We start from the raw sequence: 21188 nt of genomic DNA, 5'->3' as shown, positions 1-21188 counted from the left end.
ATTTTTATTTAATATTTTTTTATATAGTTTTAATAAAGATGGTCAAAGGCCGGCAACGCACCTGTGACTCCTCTGGTGTTGCGGGTGTCCATGGGCGGTGCTGATCGCTTACCATCAGGTGATCTGTCTGCTCGTTTACCCCTATTCCAGAAAAAAAAAGTAGAGCTGTTTGATTTTTCCCATTCAATATTTAATTTATGTTGTTAAGAGTAAAATATTTACATAAAGAATTCCACTCCTTAGCAGTTTGCATATAATATATTCACAACACACATTGTTTTAATGTGCATAAACTGTAAAATAAATAAATAAATATATTTACGAACAAGCAGGAAAACTTGAATCTTCCGAGAAACAAAAATTACAGACCAATTTGGTTCTCGAGTCGTAAACAATCTCTCTTATAGTTTCACTGTATGCGCCGGCGCCTATGACGTCATTGCGATGAGTTTTATTTACATAACATGGTAACAACACGCCTTATTTTTTCAGAAAGGGTGGGCAGAGGATTTTTTATGGAAGAAGCCGGTAAACGAGCAGACGGATCACCTGATGGTAAGCAATCGCCGCCGCCCATGAACACTTGAAACACCAGAGGCATTACAAGTGCGTTGCCGGCCTTTTGGGTTGTTGGGGAATCGGGGATTGGGAAGATTGGGAAGGGGGGTAATTGGGCCTCCTTGAGGTACACATATACAATGTAAAGCGCACATTATACACTTTTCACCAGTTATGTTACGAGTCCCATATGTAATAAGGGGTGAGTCTTTTACCATTCACTAACACTTTTCCAAAATCCCTGTAATTACTGATAATTTTCAGGTTTTCAGAATTCCCTACCTGTGCCTGATTGCGAAAATACTTCTATCCACTCGTGAGTCGAACCTAAGACACTTGATTAGATCCGGAGCTGCGGACAACGTAACGGGTTACCGGGGCTCCGGCTCAAAGCTGGGAAAGGAACGGGGTGGTTTTTAGTCAGTAAGAGTCTGACACTCCCTCTCGCGTCGTCCAAGGCGGGAGAAGTCATTGGATGATTTTCCTCCCCTCAAAAAAAGGTAGTACTTGTGTATCTAGTCGCCATAATTATTTTATCGGCTTGTGATTCGAACACCGGTCCCTCCATTCAGCTGTTACACTTATAACCACTCAACCAACAAGACAGTAAACATAAACAATCTCTCTTATAGTTTCTCTGTATGCGCCGGCGCCTATGACGTCATTGCGATGAGTTTTATTTACATATTACACGTAATCTTCGCTGATCGGAATGTAGATACGGTTTACAAATAAAGTTCAAAAATATTTCCTTTAGGGATTGACTAAGTATATAGTTTGTAACCCGAAGGTGGTCGAATAGCAGAGTGTTTCGAGTTCGAGCCTTGAGCCAATTAAAGTAGGATTGGCTGTGAACACGATAGGCTACTTTCAAACTGTCAATTTCAAAATAATCGAATCGAATCGAAAAATAAACGTCAAAATCTATATTTTCGACGATTTTTTAAGAAATAGTGCATTATGACTAGCTTAGCTTAGCTAGCTTGCATTATGAATAAATATTAGAAATAGATCATCAAATCGCATAATGGATCGTCGATCATCCATTATGCGATTTGACGATCTTTAAAAATAAGGTACCACGATTAAATTCCATATATGCAAAAAAATAGGAAATTCATCTACTTTTGCTGCTATCTGTACTTACACACAAAACTCTAGAGATTATTATACTTTAACAAAGATCAATAGTATATTAATAACGACTACACACTTTCACAGACTCCCAATTTCAATTCTCAGTTAGTGAAAATAACTTACTTTCAGTAGCTATATGGAATGTTCATCCGTGATCATAGCGCTTGCAACAGTGCCGAAATATCGGAAACTCATAGACATAAATAAACATGGTAAATATCCCATTTCAAGTTCTAATGATAGTGTTAGTGACCATGTCAGTTTAAAAAGCTTTATGGAATTTTAAGATTGTCTTGATAAAAAAGTGTGTTTAACTTGTATAATAAACCCGCTATTAGTAATCATTTAACAATAAATAAATAACTATACATTATTGAAATTATCCATCTTCCTGCATTTTTACCAAGAAATAAAATTATAATTTATTTCATCGTCAGTGAAATCTTTTCACTTTACTAATGCGTTTCTGATGCGCTGGTGCATATGACGTCACCGTCTATATAGACGTATCAATAAACATGCCGTTTTCCCTTTTCAAAGTCAAAGTATTTATTAGTGTGCTTTTGGTGATACAATAGGTCTAACATGTACTATTAAAGTAAAAAGCAGGCCATTAGGTATATACTAGTTCCGGAGCTGCGGACTACCTAGCTGGTACCGCTCCGGCTCGAAAAGCAGAAGTAGGGACGGGGTGGTTTTTAGTCAGTAAGAGTCTGACACTCCCTCTCGCCGCACCCAAGGCGGGAGAAGTCATTGGATGATTTCCCTCCTTAAAAAAAGGGGTAGGTAGAGCTGCGGACTACTAAAATAAGACTGTTGATTTTGAAACTTTAAGTACAAACATTAAATGTAATCTATATGTTTATGACTATAAACACCTTACGCGTTTCCATAATGTGGCTGAACCCCGAAGGAGCTACAATTTGCTTCATGTCAACCGGATTCAAATCGGAACAAGTCAAAACCCACATCGATGTAATTTTTTAAATTGGGTAATATACTAAAACCTTGAAAAAAAAAGGCATATTTAGAAGATCACATCGTGATCCTTAAATAAATTAAAAGGATAATTCAAATATATGTCCTAAATAAGTCAAAAGTGAGTGTTACAAACATACAAACATCTCTACTTACCACTTCTAAGAATAAAAAAGTCGACATCATACAAAACATTAATTTTAAACAAAACTCCCTCTACACCGGATTGTGATTCGTTTTCACTTTGCTAACGCGTTTTTGATGCGCCGGCGCCGATGACGTCACCACTTGAAACACTGGCAACTCTTTTTTTGACACCGGTTTTTATTTATTTCTCTTTTTTAGTGTTTACCGCCTTTTTTGGCTGGGTTAAGTAGAAGGTTTATGTACCTAGTTTTCACTGTTTTAAAAACATAGACTTCTTAAGGACCGATTTGGAAGTCATTAAAAAGGCTTTGTTTTAAGTGAGGGATAATCATGCATTGGCTTGCCTGGACTAGCTTTGGGCGAGGCGAGAGGGAGTGTCAGACTCTTACTAACTCAAAACCACCCTGTTCCTACTTCTGCTTTTCGGGCCGAAGCCCCGGTAAACCCGCCAGGTAGTCCTCAGCTCCGGAGATTTGCCTACTGGGAATAGTATTTTGACATAAGCTCCATACTAAATGAAAAATAATGTCAAAATTCTATCTCTAGTAGGCAAATGTAGAGATAGATAGGTTACTGAAATTGGCCGTAAAGAATTGATCTGAAAGTCATTAGGGAAGGGCTCTGTTCAGCAGTGGAGTGGCTGGTGATCAATGAAAGATAATATCTATCGAACGAACCCAAAATATTGAGTCAAAATCTTTATTGATAATATTTGGGTATGGACACCCAAATATTATCCAGGGCAGCGCTGATCGCTTACCATCAGGGTAGATAATCGTGCGGTGGACGGTAGCACAGCGGTTACGTGATACCGTACTTACTTGCACGGCGAGGCTAATGGGAGACGCACTTCTCCCTGGATTTGCACCATAGGAGCTCCGGAGCAAGTCTATCAGAGGTCTCAGTGCCCTCTATCGGTGCTGAAGATGGCCACCGGGGTGGTTTTAATGAGATAAAAATCTCATACTCCTTAATCTTTCTCCCAAACAAGCAAGGCGTCTTTTGAAGGTTTCCCCCGTCATAAAAATTAGGTACTATTAGTGAGAAATTTTCGAATAAAATTACCCAAAAATTGAGAAACTCCGTTACAATTGAATTTAGTTAAAACGTTCCCACATTTAGGAAAGTGTATAAAATAGAATGATAAAGAATATCCTCGCTGTCATGGTGTGAAAAGCACTTGAAGGGAAAGTTTAATTGTTTAATTAGTAACAAAACAATGCCTAAATATTTTCCGTCTGAAAAATATGTGAAATGTTGGTTACTCCCCAATTTTTTTTTTTTTATTTTATGCAACATCACGCATTTTATTCCCGAAATGGTAAACAGTACAATGTACACCCACTTTTCACATGCACGTCCCGTGTAAAAGGGAATGAGCCTATTGCCATATGCTGGGCACAATTCCGGATTCCGTGCTACTATTGAGAAATTGTCGAAAAGGCAAAAATAATAACAGTTATACTTTGCCCGACGCAAGAATCGACCCCGAGGCCCCGTGTCCGGCAGTCGCACTTACGACCACTCCATCAACCAGGCAGTATTTTTTTTATTTTAATCCTAATATTTCGCATGCGATCGTAATTGAAAATGCCTAATTTACATTTAATTGTTAATAATTTCACTAACATACCTAAATAAGTAAATTTTATAGCAAACAACAAAACTACTGAACGAAAAATAAATAAATAAAAAAAACAAAATACCACCACAACAAAATAGTCACGTAGCGGCCATTAAAAAAAAAGTGTACCATTCAATCGATTACTCGATTACAAACTCGATTGACGGATATCTAACAAATAATCATCGGTGCGACACTATTTATTAAATTTTTCCACAACAACATACTTTCCGATACGATGCGAAAACGTGAAATATTACCTTAAAGCAGGTCTGTAATAATCGTGACAGCGCGACCACGTTCAACGAGTCCCGAGAAAATAAGGCAGAACGAGGCAGTACACAACCAACTGCCGTCGCCACAGCACGGCTCTTTAAAAAAAAAAGCTCGAAAATTTTTCAAATAATCGAACGTTTTATTCCAACGCTGTCATTTTAAAAGAGGATTTCGTCGAAGGAGGTCGCGTTTAAAAGTTGTTCTTTTATGACAAATTTGATTTGACGAATTGAAATAAGTGTGTTTATTTTTAAGTTTTTAATTCTAATTGAGTTTTGTTGAGTGAAAGTGATTTCTTATCGAAAAGTGAAAGGCGCCGCGTCAGGTGAGCTGTATAGTCCTCGAAATCTTGTTTTAAGTTTAATCTCGTTACTTAGATATGGAGAAATGTTAGATTAAAGATGCCTTGCTCTCTTGTACAGTGGCCTACATTAATATTGTTGTTGCGCCTTCGCGAGTTTTTAAGCGCTGTTGTAGTTTTTAATTGTTTTAAAGTGAAAAAAAGTAAACATTTTTTTTTTTTGTTTTTTTCTTTTTATTTGAGAACTAAATGAAATGTTTTGATTGTAAATCAACATAGATTAGCTGAGCTTTTGTTTTTTTATAAAGGATTAATTGTTTACGCTTTTATAATTACATTAAGAGGTAAAAAATGTTATAGCGATCATGAACTGAATTTTAAATATACTATTTTAGATTTATAATTATTTTTTATAATTTAATAGTAATAGTGCTTAATTATTGACAAAATCAATGTCAAAACATTTATATCAACTAATCCAAAATTAGGCACTTTTGATTATCTCTAATTGGATTATCCGTCAGTTTATCTATCAGTAAAGCTAAGTGCTCGTTCCAAAATGTAGCTTCGAATGGAGAAGAACGAGAAAGAAACTACATCACTTGTTCTAAAAAAAATATTATACTGCCTATCCCCTAAAGGTTTAATAGAATATCTATTTGCTTTCTAGTTTAGTTTAATTCTATTCACTAGATAACTAATACATCATTGACTAATGACCGAAATAAATAACAGTTTAGTATAGTATACAAATAGTAGTATGAAAGCTCTGGATCGATCTATGTTTTTACATAAGTTTTATAGAACAAATGTCAAAAATTGTTATTTAAACTCTATGACTATTAAGCCCTGCACAGCTAAAGTTCCCGGAGCTGCGGACTACCTAGCGGTTTACCGGGGCTCCGGCTCGAAAAGCAAGAGTAGGAACGGGGTGGTTTTTAGTCAGTAAGAGGGACTGTTCTGACACTCCCTCTCACCCCGCCCAAGGTGGGAGAAGTCATGGGATGATTTTCCACAATAAAAAAACAAATTTTTGATTGCTAAAAGGCTGTTGATCATCCAATGCCTTCTCCCGCTTTGGGCGAGGCGACAGGCAGTATCAGACTCTTACTAATTAAAAACCACCCCAACCTACTTCTGCTTTTCAAGTCGGAGCTCCGATAATCCAGTTGGCAGTCGGCAGCTCCGGGATCGCGAGGACACCTACAGTTAATTAAAAAACTTATAATTAGAATTATAAGAAAACACTTATAATTAGAATTATAAGAAAAAACTTATAATTAGAATTATAAGTTTGAAATTGCCAACCCGCATTGAGCAAACGTGGTGATTAATGCTCAAACCTTCTTCATACAAGAAGAAGCCTTTGTCCAGTAGTGGCTACTTTAAGCTGTTGATCTGATGATGACCGAAACTCCGGTTCAAGGTCAACCGCCTATTATTTAAGGTCACCGAGTGTCGGTCAGTTAATTTAACTGTGTCAGTTATTTGATAGCTTTCTTTTTACTTTTTAAACGGTATTTAATATAGTTTGGTTTGGTTTTTAACTATCTTGGTTAATTGGTTATTTAATGGTCAAATCGGGTTCAATTTGCGAGTCGAAAAAGGTTTGAAGTGTAAAATTAAGAAAAAGGAGTTTCTCAGTTGGTTTTGTATACCTATAAATGTTGGTGCGCGATTATCTCGCGTTTATTTAGCTGAACTGATTTTGATGTGGTTTTCAGTATAGTATTTTTCAGACTTAAGAGAAGGTTTTAGGTATATTACCATACATAAAAAATAGGATTTCGCTCTTCAAGATGTGTTTTATTAGTTAGCGTTTGAAGACGGTTTTTTTAAACGTAGTTTTAGAATTGTTAAAACTCTTTGGTTGTTTGTTTGTTTTCATTGAATATACTCCGAAACTACTAAACTGGTTTAGAAATATGCTACATATCATCATTGTTCTGGAACATAAACAGTTCTTGTATATCTATATACTTCGCTATAATACTTTAAAAAACATGTGCATGTGTTACCAAATACATAATAAATGTAATATGTATAACTTGACATCAAAATCACATTCTGGTTAGGAATAACAATTTGTTGATCGCACAGATATCAAACCCGGACACTTTGTGCTACCGCTAGAAGTCAAACCTATAAATTGTTAACTCGGCAATCAACGTGCTTATGTCTCTTAACTCGTACATAAAACCAAGAAACTCCATGGCCACTAATTTTGACGACATTTTTTTTCTAAAGATTTCTAAAATATATAATTCATTTATATATTCGGTGAAGAAAGTTGTCTAAAAAATTAAAAAGTTGACGCCTTTTGTCCGTCTCTGTTCGGTCTCTCAATACTGCGTGAAGATGAGTTGTGAAAACTAATTAACATTACAAATTAGTCAGTCTGTCCGTCTGTCCGTCGCTTTGTAAGTGTGAATGGATGTGGTGTTGAAAAGATTTTCGAGTTTAGAAATATTTTAATTTTCTTTTTAAACTGACTTTGACAAATGGAGTTACTCAAGTTTGTCTTGTTTTTGTTTGTATGTATATTTAGTCCAAGATTATCTCGCGGTTAGCTGAACCGATTTTGATGCGGTTGTCAGAATGTTTGTTAGATTAGTTAGATAGAGCAGATTTTAGTATATTAAATGATTCAGTGGCGTAGCTGCTTTGGCGGAACATAAGAGTTTTTATTTGGCGCCCCATATTTTCTTTTTATTTTGAGGGGAATAAATTCAGTGAACCCACGTTCGGGGCCCTTACGACGATGTTAATTTGGTCGATGGGTTAAAACCTAACGATTAGTCCAGTGCATGTATTGTACATCTTTGGATATCCTTTGAATTTGCATATTACTGATTTTGTATTCAAGTCGGTTCGCTACTTTACATACATCGTATGCACATAGTGTATTTGATGTTACTTAATATTGTATGACTGCATTTATGGTTCGGGGGTTACAAGCACGCTAGCAAACATAAATTTTCTATAATTATAATATAACTTTCGTGAGACTAATTATAATATAACTACTAAATTAACTGTTATATTATCGGCTTATTATATTCTTCAGCAGCATTCATACATTTGAATATGAGCCTCTAGCGTGGCTTGAAACTAGTCAGTTCAAACAGTTACGTGAATAAGCCGATAATATAGCATAACAATTAACGAATTTTCTATGTATGATCCTCGTGTTGGATAAATTTCGTTACTTACAATCAGGTGACTCGTTTGCACGTTTGCCTCCTATTCTATAAAAAAAACTCATTTCTCTATTTAGAATTTTCCGTAACGTTGTTTTACGCTGTTGTCTAAATTATATTACCTTAAAATAATAATAGTGACGCTGACAGATAATTCATATAATTTTAACGTTCGATAATTGTGTCCTGTATCCTTAGCCAATCAGAGAACACGGTCTCGTTTCGATTATTTAAAACGTAAAGCCAACTCATACTAAGGTTACAGAGCGCCGAGCTTTTTTGATTATCAGCTCCGTCCCCAATAACATGGGAATAAAGTTACACCTAGATACTAAAGACACGCTACCAACTCTACTTATGTTACTATAATATAATAATATGATATTCAATAAGGAATGTTAACATTTAATACACATGTGTTACAAGCAGTGGGGTCGAGGCCTACAAGCGAAGTGACGCATGACACTTTCCCCCAGAAATTATGGAGGCAGCACTACTTAATTAGAAGGCTGCTAAATAAGACCGATTATAATTAAGATGTTTAGAAGAATCTCTCTTGATAACCGTTTTTTGTGAGGGAAAATCATCAAATGCCTTCTCCTGTCTTGGGTGAGGCGAAGGGGAGTGTTAGACTCTGACTAGAGCTGCTGACTACCTATCGGGTTACCGGGGCTCCGGCTCGAAAAGCAGGAGAAGGAACGGGGTGATGTTTAGTCAGTAAGAGTCTGACACTCACTCTCCCCTCACAAGACACAAGGCGAGAGAGGACATTGGATGACTTTCCTTCTCAAAAAAAAACCAATAGCTACTGTCTATGTCTCGGTATTGGTAAATCATTATTATATTCAGAGTTGCAGTGGTTAAAAATTAGAAATAAGACAAAGCAATCCCAATTTCACTACCATTCTAACATAATATTTCTTTTTTCATTCCAGAACTAAAATATTAAAACGAAAGCGAAGTGACAGAACACGCTATGTCCAACCACTGCCGCGGGATACCGCCATGTCAACGGTGAAACATGACGCGTCATGGCGGCAAACGTTGCACCATAGACAACAGAACGTCATTCAAAGGAGGAAGAATACGCGAGACACAAAATGGCGGCCCAGCAAATGGCTGATTCCGCTCGTTATTTTAAATGTTACGGGCAGCGTTGGGGGCGAATGTGAGTTTGTATGCAAACTATTTAATGTTTAGTTGCTTTTTTTATGGTTAAACCCGGTAAACGAGCAGACGGATCACCTGATGGTAAGCAATGGCCGCCGCCCATAGACACTTAAAACACCAGAGGCACGAATGGGCTGGCTCGACAGAAGTGATACCACGGCCTCACAGAAATCCGACGTGAAACAACACTTGTGTTGTGTTTCGTTGCGTGAGTGAGGTTACCGGAGGCCCAATTACACTCAATCCCCGATTCCCCAACAACCCTTAAATTCTTAAGCCCCAAAATGCCGGCAACGCACTTGTAACGCCTGGGCGGCGGCGATTGCTTACCATCAGGCGATCCGTCTGCTCGTTTACCGGTTTATACCATAAAAAAGTCATACAACTTTTAATCTTAACAATCTTTTCTCCTTTTCTAGCTCTCACAAGCCGCGTTCTAGCCTCTATACTAGGCTACCCAAGTTCCTGTAACCTAGGCTCAGAGGTCAGACCCTGTACCCTCTCCCTTACCTGCTGGCTGCGAGGAGGGACCAGGGTGAGAGGGTGTGGAGGGAGCTGGCTGTTCTCCTGTTGTGTGCCCGCTGAACCCAGCAGGAATGATGTGCTGGATAACAGGTGGGTGGAATTCGAGCAGATTTGGTCGTATTTTGAATATTTTTTATGACTGCTCGGTTGGAACTGTGGCTGAATATGGAGAATTAACTAGCTGCTGTTTAACGTGTCGCTGGTAAGATTCCCGCACGAAAACAGATTTTATCGTATTTTGAATATTTTTTATGACTGGAATGGCTGGAACGGTGGCTGAATATGGAGAATTAATTAGCTGCCGTTTAACGTGTCACAGGTACGATTTCAGTACGGATAAACTCTTTGTGTGATCCACAAATTGTTGTTTCGGGTCTGGAACAACTCTTGTTCTGTCTGTGAAATTGTATATTTGTAAACGCACCCATGACACAGCAGAAAATTTAAGTGTGGGGAAAACTTAAAAAAAAAACTAGTTTTGGTTGGTGTTTTGGCAATAAAATTGGAAAGATTAGTTTACTTCTTGATGCATACTAGATATCTACTTTTCGCGATTCTGCGAATCTCATCATAAAACGTAAGTAAGGTACCTATTCCCATTTATCACAGAATAGAATATAATATAATTTTCTTCACTTGGACATTCCAAATGAAGCTTTAAAAATCACGACTTGATTAAAAGGTAATATTTTATGCGTCCCACGTAGTAAAGATGAGATCTACTTACATACATAAGCATGTATAACACTTGCTCATGAGATTGTCTCTCACACCCGCAGTATACCGTCATCAGACTGGAAGTACAAGGTGGTGCCGCCCAAGTTGCGGCAGGTGCCACAACGCAGCGTGGTGCCCACCAACGTGTTCCGCCGCCGAGCTGATGACGATGTGGGGCAGGTGAGGGATAGGACGATAGAAATTAAATAATATTAGATAGTGAAATTAGTGTAACAACCTGTCGAGGTGTAAAATGCAGATCGTAGTCGTTCTTTTTTTTATATCGTCACGCCTTTTATCAAATCAAATCAAATCAAATCACTTTAATGCATCCATAGTGTACAATTTGGTCTTCAGTTTTACAGTAATATGTTTCAACTATGGGCCCTATTGGGCACCGCAAAAGTACTTAATCTACTTACATTATTAATTGGTAACATTGTTTAAATAGTATTAAAATTGTAATTACATTTATCGGTAAATTTCCATAAAAAAAGATATATAAAAATTTATAACATTGGTAACATTAATTTTATTAAGACTATCAAATTAAAATCTTAGGCATTAATCATTAATAAAGTAATAATTTAATAATACTATTTTAGCAGTTTTTACTTACTTAATATTGCACAAATTGAAAGACAAAAACAAAATTAAATCGATACAATAGCTACACGTACAGAACAAAACATAAAATGCAATATACTTATAATTAAATTAAATGTCACTGTTATACTAAAAATAATTTATCATTAATAAATTCGTCTAAGGAGTAGTAAGCTTTGTCAATGAGTATATTTTTTAATTTGCTAATGAATTTTTTATCGCTAATCTCGTCTTTTAATGAGTTGGGTATCTTATTGTAGATTTTTATTGCCATTACATATGTACTGTTTGAATGTAGTGTAATGCGAGAAGTGGGTAGCATTAACATATTTTTATGCCTAACAGTGCGGTCTTTATTTTTGTCTCCACGCTTAGTGAAGAAGCTATTGTATTTTCTGACAAATTTACATACTTCCAAGATATATAGACAAGGGAGAGTTAATATTTTATGTTTTTTAAATAACGGCCTACAGCTATCAGTCTGTTCAATATTTGTAAGTATGCGAATTATTTTTTTTTGCATTATGAAAAGTGCAGGGGCATCCGTACTGTTACCCCACATTATGATCCCGTAGCTAAACCAGGAGTGTGCGTACGCGTAATAGGTGATGAGTGATGTATGGAGGTCAGTAGTTCTCGCTACTTCTCTAAAAGCATAACAAAATTTAGAGATTTTAGATTTTATGTTTTGGATATGGGTTTTCCAGGCGATGTGTGAGTCAATAGTAAGTCCCAATAACGTAAAAGATTTTTCGACATCAATGTTCGTCCCGTTTATTGAATAGTTTACTGGCAGTGGAGGTTTTTGGTATGGGTGGAATGTCATAAGTTTAGTTTTTTTATAATTTATTTCTAAATTGTGTTTATCCATCCATTGTATTGTTTTATTAAATATTAAGTCTAATTTTTCATTTAAGTTGGTATTATCATTACATGAGGTTAAAATAGAAATATCATCTGCGAACAGCACACATGGCTCATTCATGATTTTTGGGAGGTCATTGATGTATATCAAAAATAAAAGACATCCAATGACACTACCTTGGGGAATAGATGCATTTATAAACTTCTTGTCTGATCTTACCTGTGTTATTTGTTTTTTATTGTAATTAAAATGTTGAACTTCCACATACTGTTCTCTGTTTTTTAAATATGATGCAAACCAATTATGTGCAGTACCGCGTATTCCAATTCCGTATAACTTATTTAATAAAATTCTAAATTGTACTTTGTCATAAGCTTTTGTCATATCCAGGAGGATTCCTACAGCGTACTTTTTGTCATTTAAAATGTTTAATACTTCTTGTATATATTTATAGACGGCTAGAGTTGTTGATCGATGCTTACGAAACCCATTTTGACTGTCGTTAAAAATGTTATATCTTTCGCAAAAGTTGTAAACTCTATCACACATTGCTTTTTCAAAGACTTTTGAAAATGTTGGTAAAAGGGAGATGGGCCTGTAGTTACTGGGGTCGGTTTTTGATTTTTTTATCCCCGAAGGGGTAGGCAGAAGTGCACATTACGGCACGTAATGTTAAAAAAAAACACAATTTAGGGTATGTTGTAAGTCCCATATAATAGGTGGTGACCCTATTGCCATATACTGGGCACATTCCCAGACTCCGTGAGACATTTTCGAACAACCGAAAAAAGCTCAGCAATAATTTACCAGACCTGGGAATCGAACCCGAGACCCCCGGCAGTCGCACTTGCTACCATTCGACCAGCGACGCAGTCCTTCTATACTTAAAAGTAAATGATCCTTGATAACAGACCGAAACTTTACTCTACCTTGAAGATGACAAAGCCATGTCATTAAAACTGTTGTCTTATATCCCCTCATCAAACGGTTTCCAGGTAGACTGCGGCCTGTCTTCCTCGAAGATGATTCAGAAGCGCATCATCGGCGGGCGGGAGGCGCGCTTCGCCGAGTTCCCGTGGCAAGCGCACGTCAGGATCTCTGAGTTCCAATGTGGAGGTGTTCTGGGTATGTGGTTATTTATTTAATTAGCTAGATAAGATGGTAAAGAAGAATACATTTGTCACTATGTCTATTCTGCCTGTGGGTGTCCGTAGGAGTCGACTAAAGGACTACATATTGCCCGTGGGTACAGCGTCCCGGGCGCCTCAAAGACCCATCAGACCACAACACATTGTAGCCTAATCCAGATTAAGAGCTGAGACTAAAATAGGAACTATATGTTAGGTACAGCCGAAATAAATCTGAAACTTTTAAACTTCGATCTCGCCCGATACCAAATGTTATATCAATTCCTCTTAAGGGAAGACATAGTTCAGCTGTGGACTGTCACGGGTTGTATTAATTATTAATTGATACGTCTGTACTTGTAATTTTTGGAAGAAAAAATCCATCTCCAGGTATCAGGAAATGAGTTAAGATTTGGCCACTATCTCACCTGATGGTAAGCGATGCTCTCCATATTTTTACGAGCTGATAATTTTAAAACAGATCTACACCAAAGCACAATCTTTGAGTCTAAAAACATCTTATTTCTTCCAGTATCCCGATGGTATGTCGCAACAGCAGCCCACTGCGTGTCCCGCGCTCGACCCCGTGACATTGCTGTGTGGCTGGGAGCGTTGGACACCAGCGCTGGAGCCCACACTGCTAGGAAACTAGGGTAAGCATGGCTACCATTAAACCAGAGCAGTGCAAGAGGGACGGAGCTATGTAGGTTGTATAGCTCCATCCCTCTCATCCGTTCATACGTGATCATGGCGCTTGTAACAGTGCCGAAATATCGGAAACTCATCGACATAAATAAACATGGTAAATATCCCGTCTCAAGTTCTAATGATAGTGTTAGTGACCATGTCAGTTTAAAATTTTATAGAGACATGGCTAGCTACATCATGAGCTAATGTTTAAATGTGAATAGTGACTTTTGTAGTATATAAATGTCCAGTCAACTGATGGTAGCAAGACACTGTTTCTACAAGCTTTTTTTACCATCAAAATTGGGCATGCTTCAATCAAATCAAAATGGATGTAACTTTGGTTCTAAATATATTTAACCTCTGTATGTTCTACCTTCGCATTTGAAATAGTTTTAATCATCCATTATTATTAGATCTAATTTTGAAGGCAAAACAATATGCGAGATTGACTGTCCAGGCGACACTAATGTTCACATGTAAACAGCAGCTCATGTAGTGTAGATGTCCAGTCAACTGATGGTAGCGGTGACTGTCCAGGCGACACACGTACTAATATCCTCTTTCTCTTCCAGGGTCGTCCAAAAAATCCTGCATCCACTCTTTCAGTTCCGGATGACGCAACCAGACCGATATGACATAGCCCTCTTAAAGTTATCTCGCCCGATAATCTATACTACTCATATTCTGCCGATCTGTCTGCCAGAGAGGGATATGGATTTGAGAGGGAGGGCCGGAGTGATAGCTGGTTGGGGAAAGACGGATGCAAGTACTGGGCATACAGGAACTAACATGTTACGGTCGGCTACCGTGCCTATTTTAAGTAAGTAGTCTTATCTTGTCTTCTTTTTTAATGGTGCAAATAAACTGTTTTTCTTTCTTTCTTTCTTATCATCATAGTTTCTTCTTTAAATAATGAGAGATTAAGTTTTTGCGCTTTCTAGATGGCGCTTTTGTCGAATAATGTCTTGTCAGTGCAGGAGTCTATTGCAAATACATATTTACTTACTTATGGTTGTGTGATTGTGACATCAGACTATGGACCTAAATACCTCTTTTTCGACTGATGAGCGATAGACTGCACAACATATTTTGTATTTATGATAGTAAAAAAGCAAACTCTCTCAAAAGGTCTGGTGATAAAAGGATTAGACCCTTTTACTGCTATTATTAAAGTAAGCTTTTTTTTATGGGACAAGCCCGCTACAACCTCCCACACTGCTGCAACTCCTGTAAGCCAGGATCTACAGTAGATACAACCATGAAAACACCGGAACATTGAAGTCCGGCGCGTCCCAGGGACATGAATGACTGTGTTAAAGTAAGCTTTATTAAGTAAATGTTTATGAAACTTTCAGGTAAAGAGCAATGCATCAACTGGCATAGAAGCAAGCAGATCTCAGTGGAGATACACTCGGAGATGATCTGCGCGGGACACTCAGATGGACATCAGGACGCTTGCTTAGGTAATTTCTACTCATCAGACACTGTAGATTTTACATGCCTTATATGCAACACCCTTTACGTATGGGTTGCAATTATCCAGCTATGAATGAGGCTAAAGGGAGTGTCAGACTCTTACAGACTAAAAACCACATCATTCCTATTCCTGCTACGGGGCAGAGGGCGCAGCAGATACTTATGCGTACATTGTATAACTAAAATTATTACTCGTCCATGAGTGAGTCCGGTTTAGAGTTACTTTTATCAAGGGTTTCAAATGGGGTTTACTATTAAGGATTGGGTTATTTAAAGGATTGAAGTTTTAGGGATTGAAAATGAGGGAGTGAGAATGGGCCATTTGGTATAAAACCTTTATCTTTCCCAGGTGACTCAGGGGGTCCCCTAATAGTATCCGACAACGGCCGCTATTACCTAGTGGGCATCACGTCAGCAGGGTTCGGCTGCGGCGTGGACCATCAGCCCGGCATCTACCACAACGTGAAGGTCACCAGCACCTGGATCCGAGGAGTTGTCTCCGAACACACCAACTATATTGACTTTTGATAGTGTGATTTTATTCTTGGCCTGTCTATATCGACGGTTAAAAGGAAATAAGCGACAAAAAATTAAATGTTCAGGAGAGCCTTTTAAACTCGTCGGTCGTCGAAAAAAAACTAGGAAAATGATTTTTTTTTTTTTGCTAGAATATAAACGCCAAAAATGTCATCGTAAAGCCATGAGAGTAAGCACATTCAAAAGAGCGGAAAATTTATGTAGGATAGCATAATAAACTCATTTTTGACCAAAATGTCGCTTATACCCTTTTTCCTTTTTACCGTTAATATAAATTATACAAATACGATGCAACCCTATGCTCGGTAGGCGGTAAATCTCATAAACCAATACTAGACTGAAGGGCTATTGCTGAACTCTTCCTCAGTTCCTGGTCTGGTATTAGTGTCTCTTTCGCTTAACGACAGGGATATAAATTATGATTTATTTATTTATTGCCGTTGGTCAAAAAGCCGCAAGGTTGGATTGGCCACAGAAAGCTCTACGAGAAGAGACGAGTAAAAGGAGATTACGAAGGCCCTGCAGTGGAAAGACTATGGCTGAAAATAAATAAATAATCCATGATTGTGGCATCAGAGTCGGACAGGACAAGATTATAAAACGCACTTTAAAAGCCTCTTTAGCTCCGTCTACACATTTACACTGAAGCTTGTGCAAATTATGTTTGTATACTTAAAAGATATACGATATTATCTTAAGTAAGCGATCAAAAATCAATTATAGTAAGTAGTTTCAATTGCCAGACAGAATATTAGGAATTTAATTGTTCTCACAAGTTTGTCGCGTTTTATTCTTTGCTTTTAAGAGTTTCTGCCTGGCAATTAAAATTCATACTGATCGCGCTGTGAATATACCTGACTTGCCATTTTCCATTCTCGTGTAAAAATTCATTAATCTCTTGATTTGATCTCCCTTGTAATTTATTTATTTATTATTTATTAAATTAAAAGTTAAGTAATGTGCAATTGTTGAAAAAAAACTTTAAACCACTGTTTTTATTTTACATACCCCTCTTGCCTCCACCCCAAAAAAAAGCAATTGTAAAACAAATGTTTATTGTTCACCAAACTACTAAATTATAAAAAAAAAGTAAGCAACCGCTATACCAAGAAACAAAACGCAGCTGACATTTGCTGTCACATTGACAAATATAAGAGACAGTGACAGATATAAACACGACATTGTTTTCATGAGCGATACGTATTTATTTATTTAAAAAAATGCCTTTAATTATAATTTGTGGCACTCCCGTAAGTGGTAAAACGTCAAGAGCAATAGAATTGAGAGATTTCTTTGTAAATAAACATGGAAAAAAGGTGGAAGTGGTTTCGGAAGATGAAGCGATTGTGAAGTTAGGTTATGAGAAGAATTCCACATATTTGGACTCGCAGAAGGAGAAAAGAGTGAGAGGATACCTTAAATCAGAAGTTTTACGTCTTATAGGAAAGGATAATGTCGTTATATTGGATGGCAGTAACTATATAAAAGGTAAATAAACAAAATAGTTTACGATTCTTCTCAATCTGTTTTGGACGTTATTTTGATGTATTTCTAAATAAAATGTCTACAATTTGTGTCTTATATAGTGTTTAGGAGAATCTTAAGCATAAGTAGCATCTGAGAATAGATTTTTAAGAGTAAAAAGTACGCATTTGCTCTAAAATAATGGAAGACTATAAAATAGTATGATATGACTGACTATTAGAGATACTTACAGATTATTCATACGCCAACAAAGTTTTTAAATACTATTCCTCGAAAACGCTTAAATTCCTAACCCCCATCAAAAGGCCAGCAATGCATCTTTTTTTCTTAGTCTAAATACAAACTTCATGATTCCAGGTTACCGCTATGAATTATACTGTGCATCAAAAGCTTCAAAGTCAACACAATGTACTGTATACACTATAAGGAACCATGATGAGGCTTGGGAGGACAATCTGAAGAGGGAGAGTGGTGACACCAGCTCCTCCGTGCCTTATACGGAAGAAGTGTTCAATGCTCTGTCGAGATTAAGGTAAGAGATTAAAGTTGTATTGAAATACCGTTATATATATTTGAAGAACTTAAGAGGGTTTACCGGGGCTCCGGCTTGAAAAAAGCAGGAGAAGGAATGGGTTGGTTTTTAGTCAGTAAGAGTCTGACACTCCCTCTCGCCTCACCCAAGGCGAGAAAAGTCACTGGATGATTTTCCCCCCTCAAAAAAAAAAAAATAACTATCGCCTAGCTATACAATTGACTGAATGAATACTTGAATACCTTCCATGTTTGTCTTCGAAGTCAATCCGCGCTGTTTTGTGGAAATAAACTACTATTGACTAGTTAAAATATATTTTATTTTTTAAATGTACTGTGATAATATTATGTAGTCAAGACAAAGATGATGCCAATACTTTATTCTCACAAAGTTGAAGCAATCGAAACAATATAAACAAGAATTGTATTGTGTATTTCAGGTTTGAAGAGCCAAATTCAAACAATAGATGGGACAGTCCGCTGTTCACGGTACAACCTACAGATGAGATGAATTTGGAAGATGTGTACAAAGTACTGTTTGAGAAGAAACCACCACCACCTAATATGAGTACACAGAATGTAAGTATTTTTCACGGTAAAAAAATCACAGTCTACTCACGTAAATTAGATTTTTTGGATTGGTATATGCATATGCCAATAGGCTCACCCCTATTACATGAGACTTAAACACAAACGATGAAAAGTGGGTGTACATTGTATAGTGGCATTACATGCTACAATGCGCACCTCTACCTACGATAGGCGTGACGTCGTTTGTGTGCAATAGTTACCTGGCAACTTTTATGTAATAAGCTGGTAAACGAGCAGACGGATCCCCTGATGGTAAGCAATCGCCGCCGCCCCTGGACACCATAAGTGCCTTGCTGGCCTTTTAGGTTGTTGGGAAATCGGGTATTGGGAAGAGGGTAATTTGGCCTCCAGTAACCTCACTCACACAACGCAAGCGTTGTTTCACGTAGGTTTTCTGTGGAGCCGTGGGTTTACTCCTGTGGAGCCGGCCCATTTGTTTCGAAGCATGGCTCTCCCACACTTAAACTCAAATCAACTACAAAATATACATATATTTAATACTATTTTTCTACTTATTCCAGGCCCCATTAACATCAACAAACTTCCTCTACGAGCTTGATAAAGTCACACAGGCAATTTCAAAGCAGATATTAGAAGCAAAACAACTAAATATGGACGGGGAAGTAAAATTCCCAGACTACCCGGGCTGCGTATTGGACGCTGGCAACACTCAACTAGTCAATCCACAGAAACTACTGAAGTTAAGACGGCAATTTCTAACCTACGCTAAAATGAACCACTCTAATGAAGAAATAAGTAAAATTGGACGATATTTTATACAGTATTTGAATAAAACTTTGACGGATTAAGTAGTTTGTTTTATTTACATGTAAGGCCCAGGGCTATAGTAGGAACAACGTAACAGGTTACCGGGGATCCGGTCAAAGCTAGAGTAGAAATAGGGTGGGTTTTAGACAGCACGAGTCTGACTCTCTCTCGCCTCTCTCTCGCGGTGAAGTCATTGGACGATTTTCCCCCTTAAAAAAGGATAATGGAATTATAAAAAAAAACAAGCAATCAATAATAAATCATCGTTTTTAATCTCTTTGCTTAACAAATTAACAACAGTTTGTTCGAACAGTAGGACAACTTGAATAAATGTAAAACATTTGATAATTATACTAAATTAATTGAAATACATAATGTACAGTATGGGTTACATAAGAAAACCATTCGCAGAAAAGCTCTACTAGTTTCAAATCGCGTGCGCTCAATAATATGAGCCCCGGTGTGGTTTGAAACTAGTTGAGCTTTCCTCGAAAATGGTATAAATCTTCGAGACATTAAATTACATATGAACTGAAACCACACACATAACACCCAGACCTGAAACAACAATTTTTGGATCACATAAAGAGTTGCTCCGTGCAGGAATCGAACCCGCTGCCTTTAGCACGTCAGCGTCTACCGCGTCAGCCGTGCAGCATCTTTACAAACATATCGAAAGTATTGTTTCACGTCTTAACACATTTCAGAAAGAGACCCTCTTATTTCCCTCTCGCTCACACAAGATCTCTAAGTTACATAAAAAACTCATCACACTACATTTACCCAACCTGTCCTACTACTACAATAGTGGAAATAAAACATATACAATAGAATACGCAACCAATACTTTTTTAAATCAGTACAATACATAATACTAGGCCCAAATACGTGTGTTAAAGGTCAATTTATACTAGCGCAGAATCGAAGCGTCTTTCCAAAACTGAACATAACAAATTCAACCTTAACTCCACAGCGTAAGGGTCAATTTATACTAGCGCAGAGTCGAAGCGCCTTTCCAAAAACTGAACATACCAAATTCAACCTTAACTCCACAGCGTAACGCACACATTACTTCTGAGATTAAAAAAAAGGCGCGCGCTTTCCTCGGCATTCGCGCGACTACGCGCGAACAACGCTTCGACTCTGCGCTATTATAAATTGACCCTTACGATGTGGAGTTACGGTTGAATTTGTTATGTTCAGTTTTGGATAGAGGCTTCGACTTTGCGCTACTATAAATCGACCCTTAATAAGACGGGCAAGTTATTCAATACATGTGGTTTAACATGTTTTTTTTTTACAAATTTTAATAAGAAATTATGGGTAATAAATAAAAAATATATTAGTGCTTTCAGCAACATCAAAATCAACAGCCTATAAGTGGCATCTGCTGTCCAAAGGCCTCTTCTAACACGAAGAAGGTTTGAGCATTAATCACCACGCTTGCTCAATGCGGTTTCAAACTTATAATCAGAAATTATAAGCCCAAGTTTCCTCACGATGTTTTCCTTCACCGTTTGTCAGTGGTGTCTAAATAATCTTAGAAAGTACATATAACTCGGAAAAAGTCACATTGGTACTTGCCGTTGGTAGGTTTCGAACTCTCACCCCCATGTATGAGGAGCGGGTGTCTTAAACCTACGGGCCACCACGACTCTCCACTTTAAAACCAGGGGCCTTAGTCTGCTATTACAATTGTGTCAGAATGGTCGATCACTGAGCAGTGCAAGAGGGACGGAGCTATACAACCTACATAGCTCCGTCCCTCTTGCGAGGAGTTAATTTTATTTACCACCCATATTTCATACTATTTTTATAATATTCTAAATAATACGTTAACATAGGCGTAATAAAATATATTTTACAAAATAACATCGAG

At 37.4% G+C, this 21188-nt stretch overlaps 3 protein-coding genes across 6 annotated transcripts in view; 2 read left to right on the top strand and 1 right to left on the bottom strand.

The window, feature by feature from the left end:
• Window positions 1-21188, bottom strand: part of LOC118279920 (T-complex protein 1 subunit epsilon) — a 324585-nt gene that overhangs the window by 201993 nt on the left and 101404 nt on the right. The window lies entirely within an intron of this gene.
• Window positions 4770-15989, top strand: LOC118279917 (serine proteinase stubble). Its single transcript, XM_050702385.1, has 9 exons — window positions 4770-5045; window positions 9157-9389; window positions 9811-10006; window positions 10696-10813; window positions 13100-13229; window positions 13764-13884; window positions 14494-14741; window positions 15277-15384; window positions 15747-15989. The coding sequence occupies exons 2-9, from the start codon at window positions 9227-9229 to the stop codon at window positions 15923-15925; spliced, it is 1263 nt and encodes a 420-aa protein (XP_050558342.1). The 5' UTR covers window positions 4770-5045; window positions 9157-9226; the 3' UTR covers window positions 15926-15989.
• Window positions 17093-19360, top strand: LOC118279889 (protein KTI12 homolog). Its single transcript, XM_050702404.1, has 4 exons — window positions 17093-17422; window positions 17777-17951; window positions 18391-18529; window positions 19063-19360. Exons 1-4 carry the CDS (start codon window positions 17155-17157, stop codon window positions 19348-19350), a joined length of 870 nt encoding a protein of 289 aa, XP_050558361.1. The 5' UTR covers window positions 17093-17154; the 3' UTR covers window positions 19351-19360.

This window comes from Spodoptera frugiperda, chromosome 22 (genome assembly GCF_023101765.2).
Source record: "Spodoptera frugiperda isolate SF20-4 chromosome 22, AGI-APGP_CSIRO_Sfru_2.0, whole genome shotgun sequence".
NCBI classification, from domain to species: domain Eukaryota; kingdom Metazoa; phylum Arthropoda; class Insecta; order Lepidoptera; family Noctuidae; genus Spodoptera; species Spodoptera frugiperda.
The sequence above is the reverse complement of the archived record's forward strand: the minus strand, read 5'-3'. Positions and strand labels throughout refer to the sequence as shown.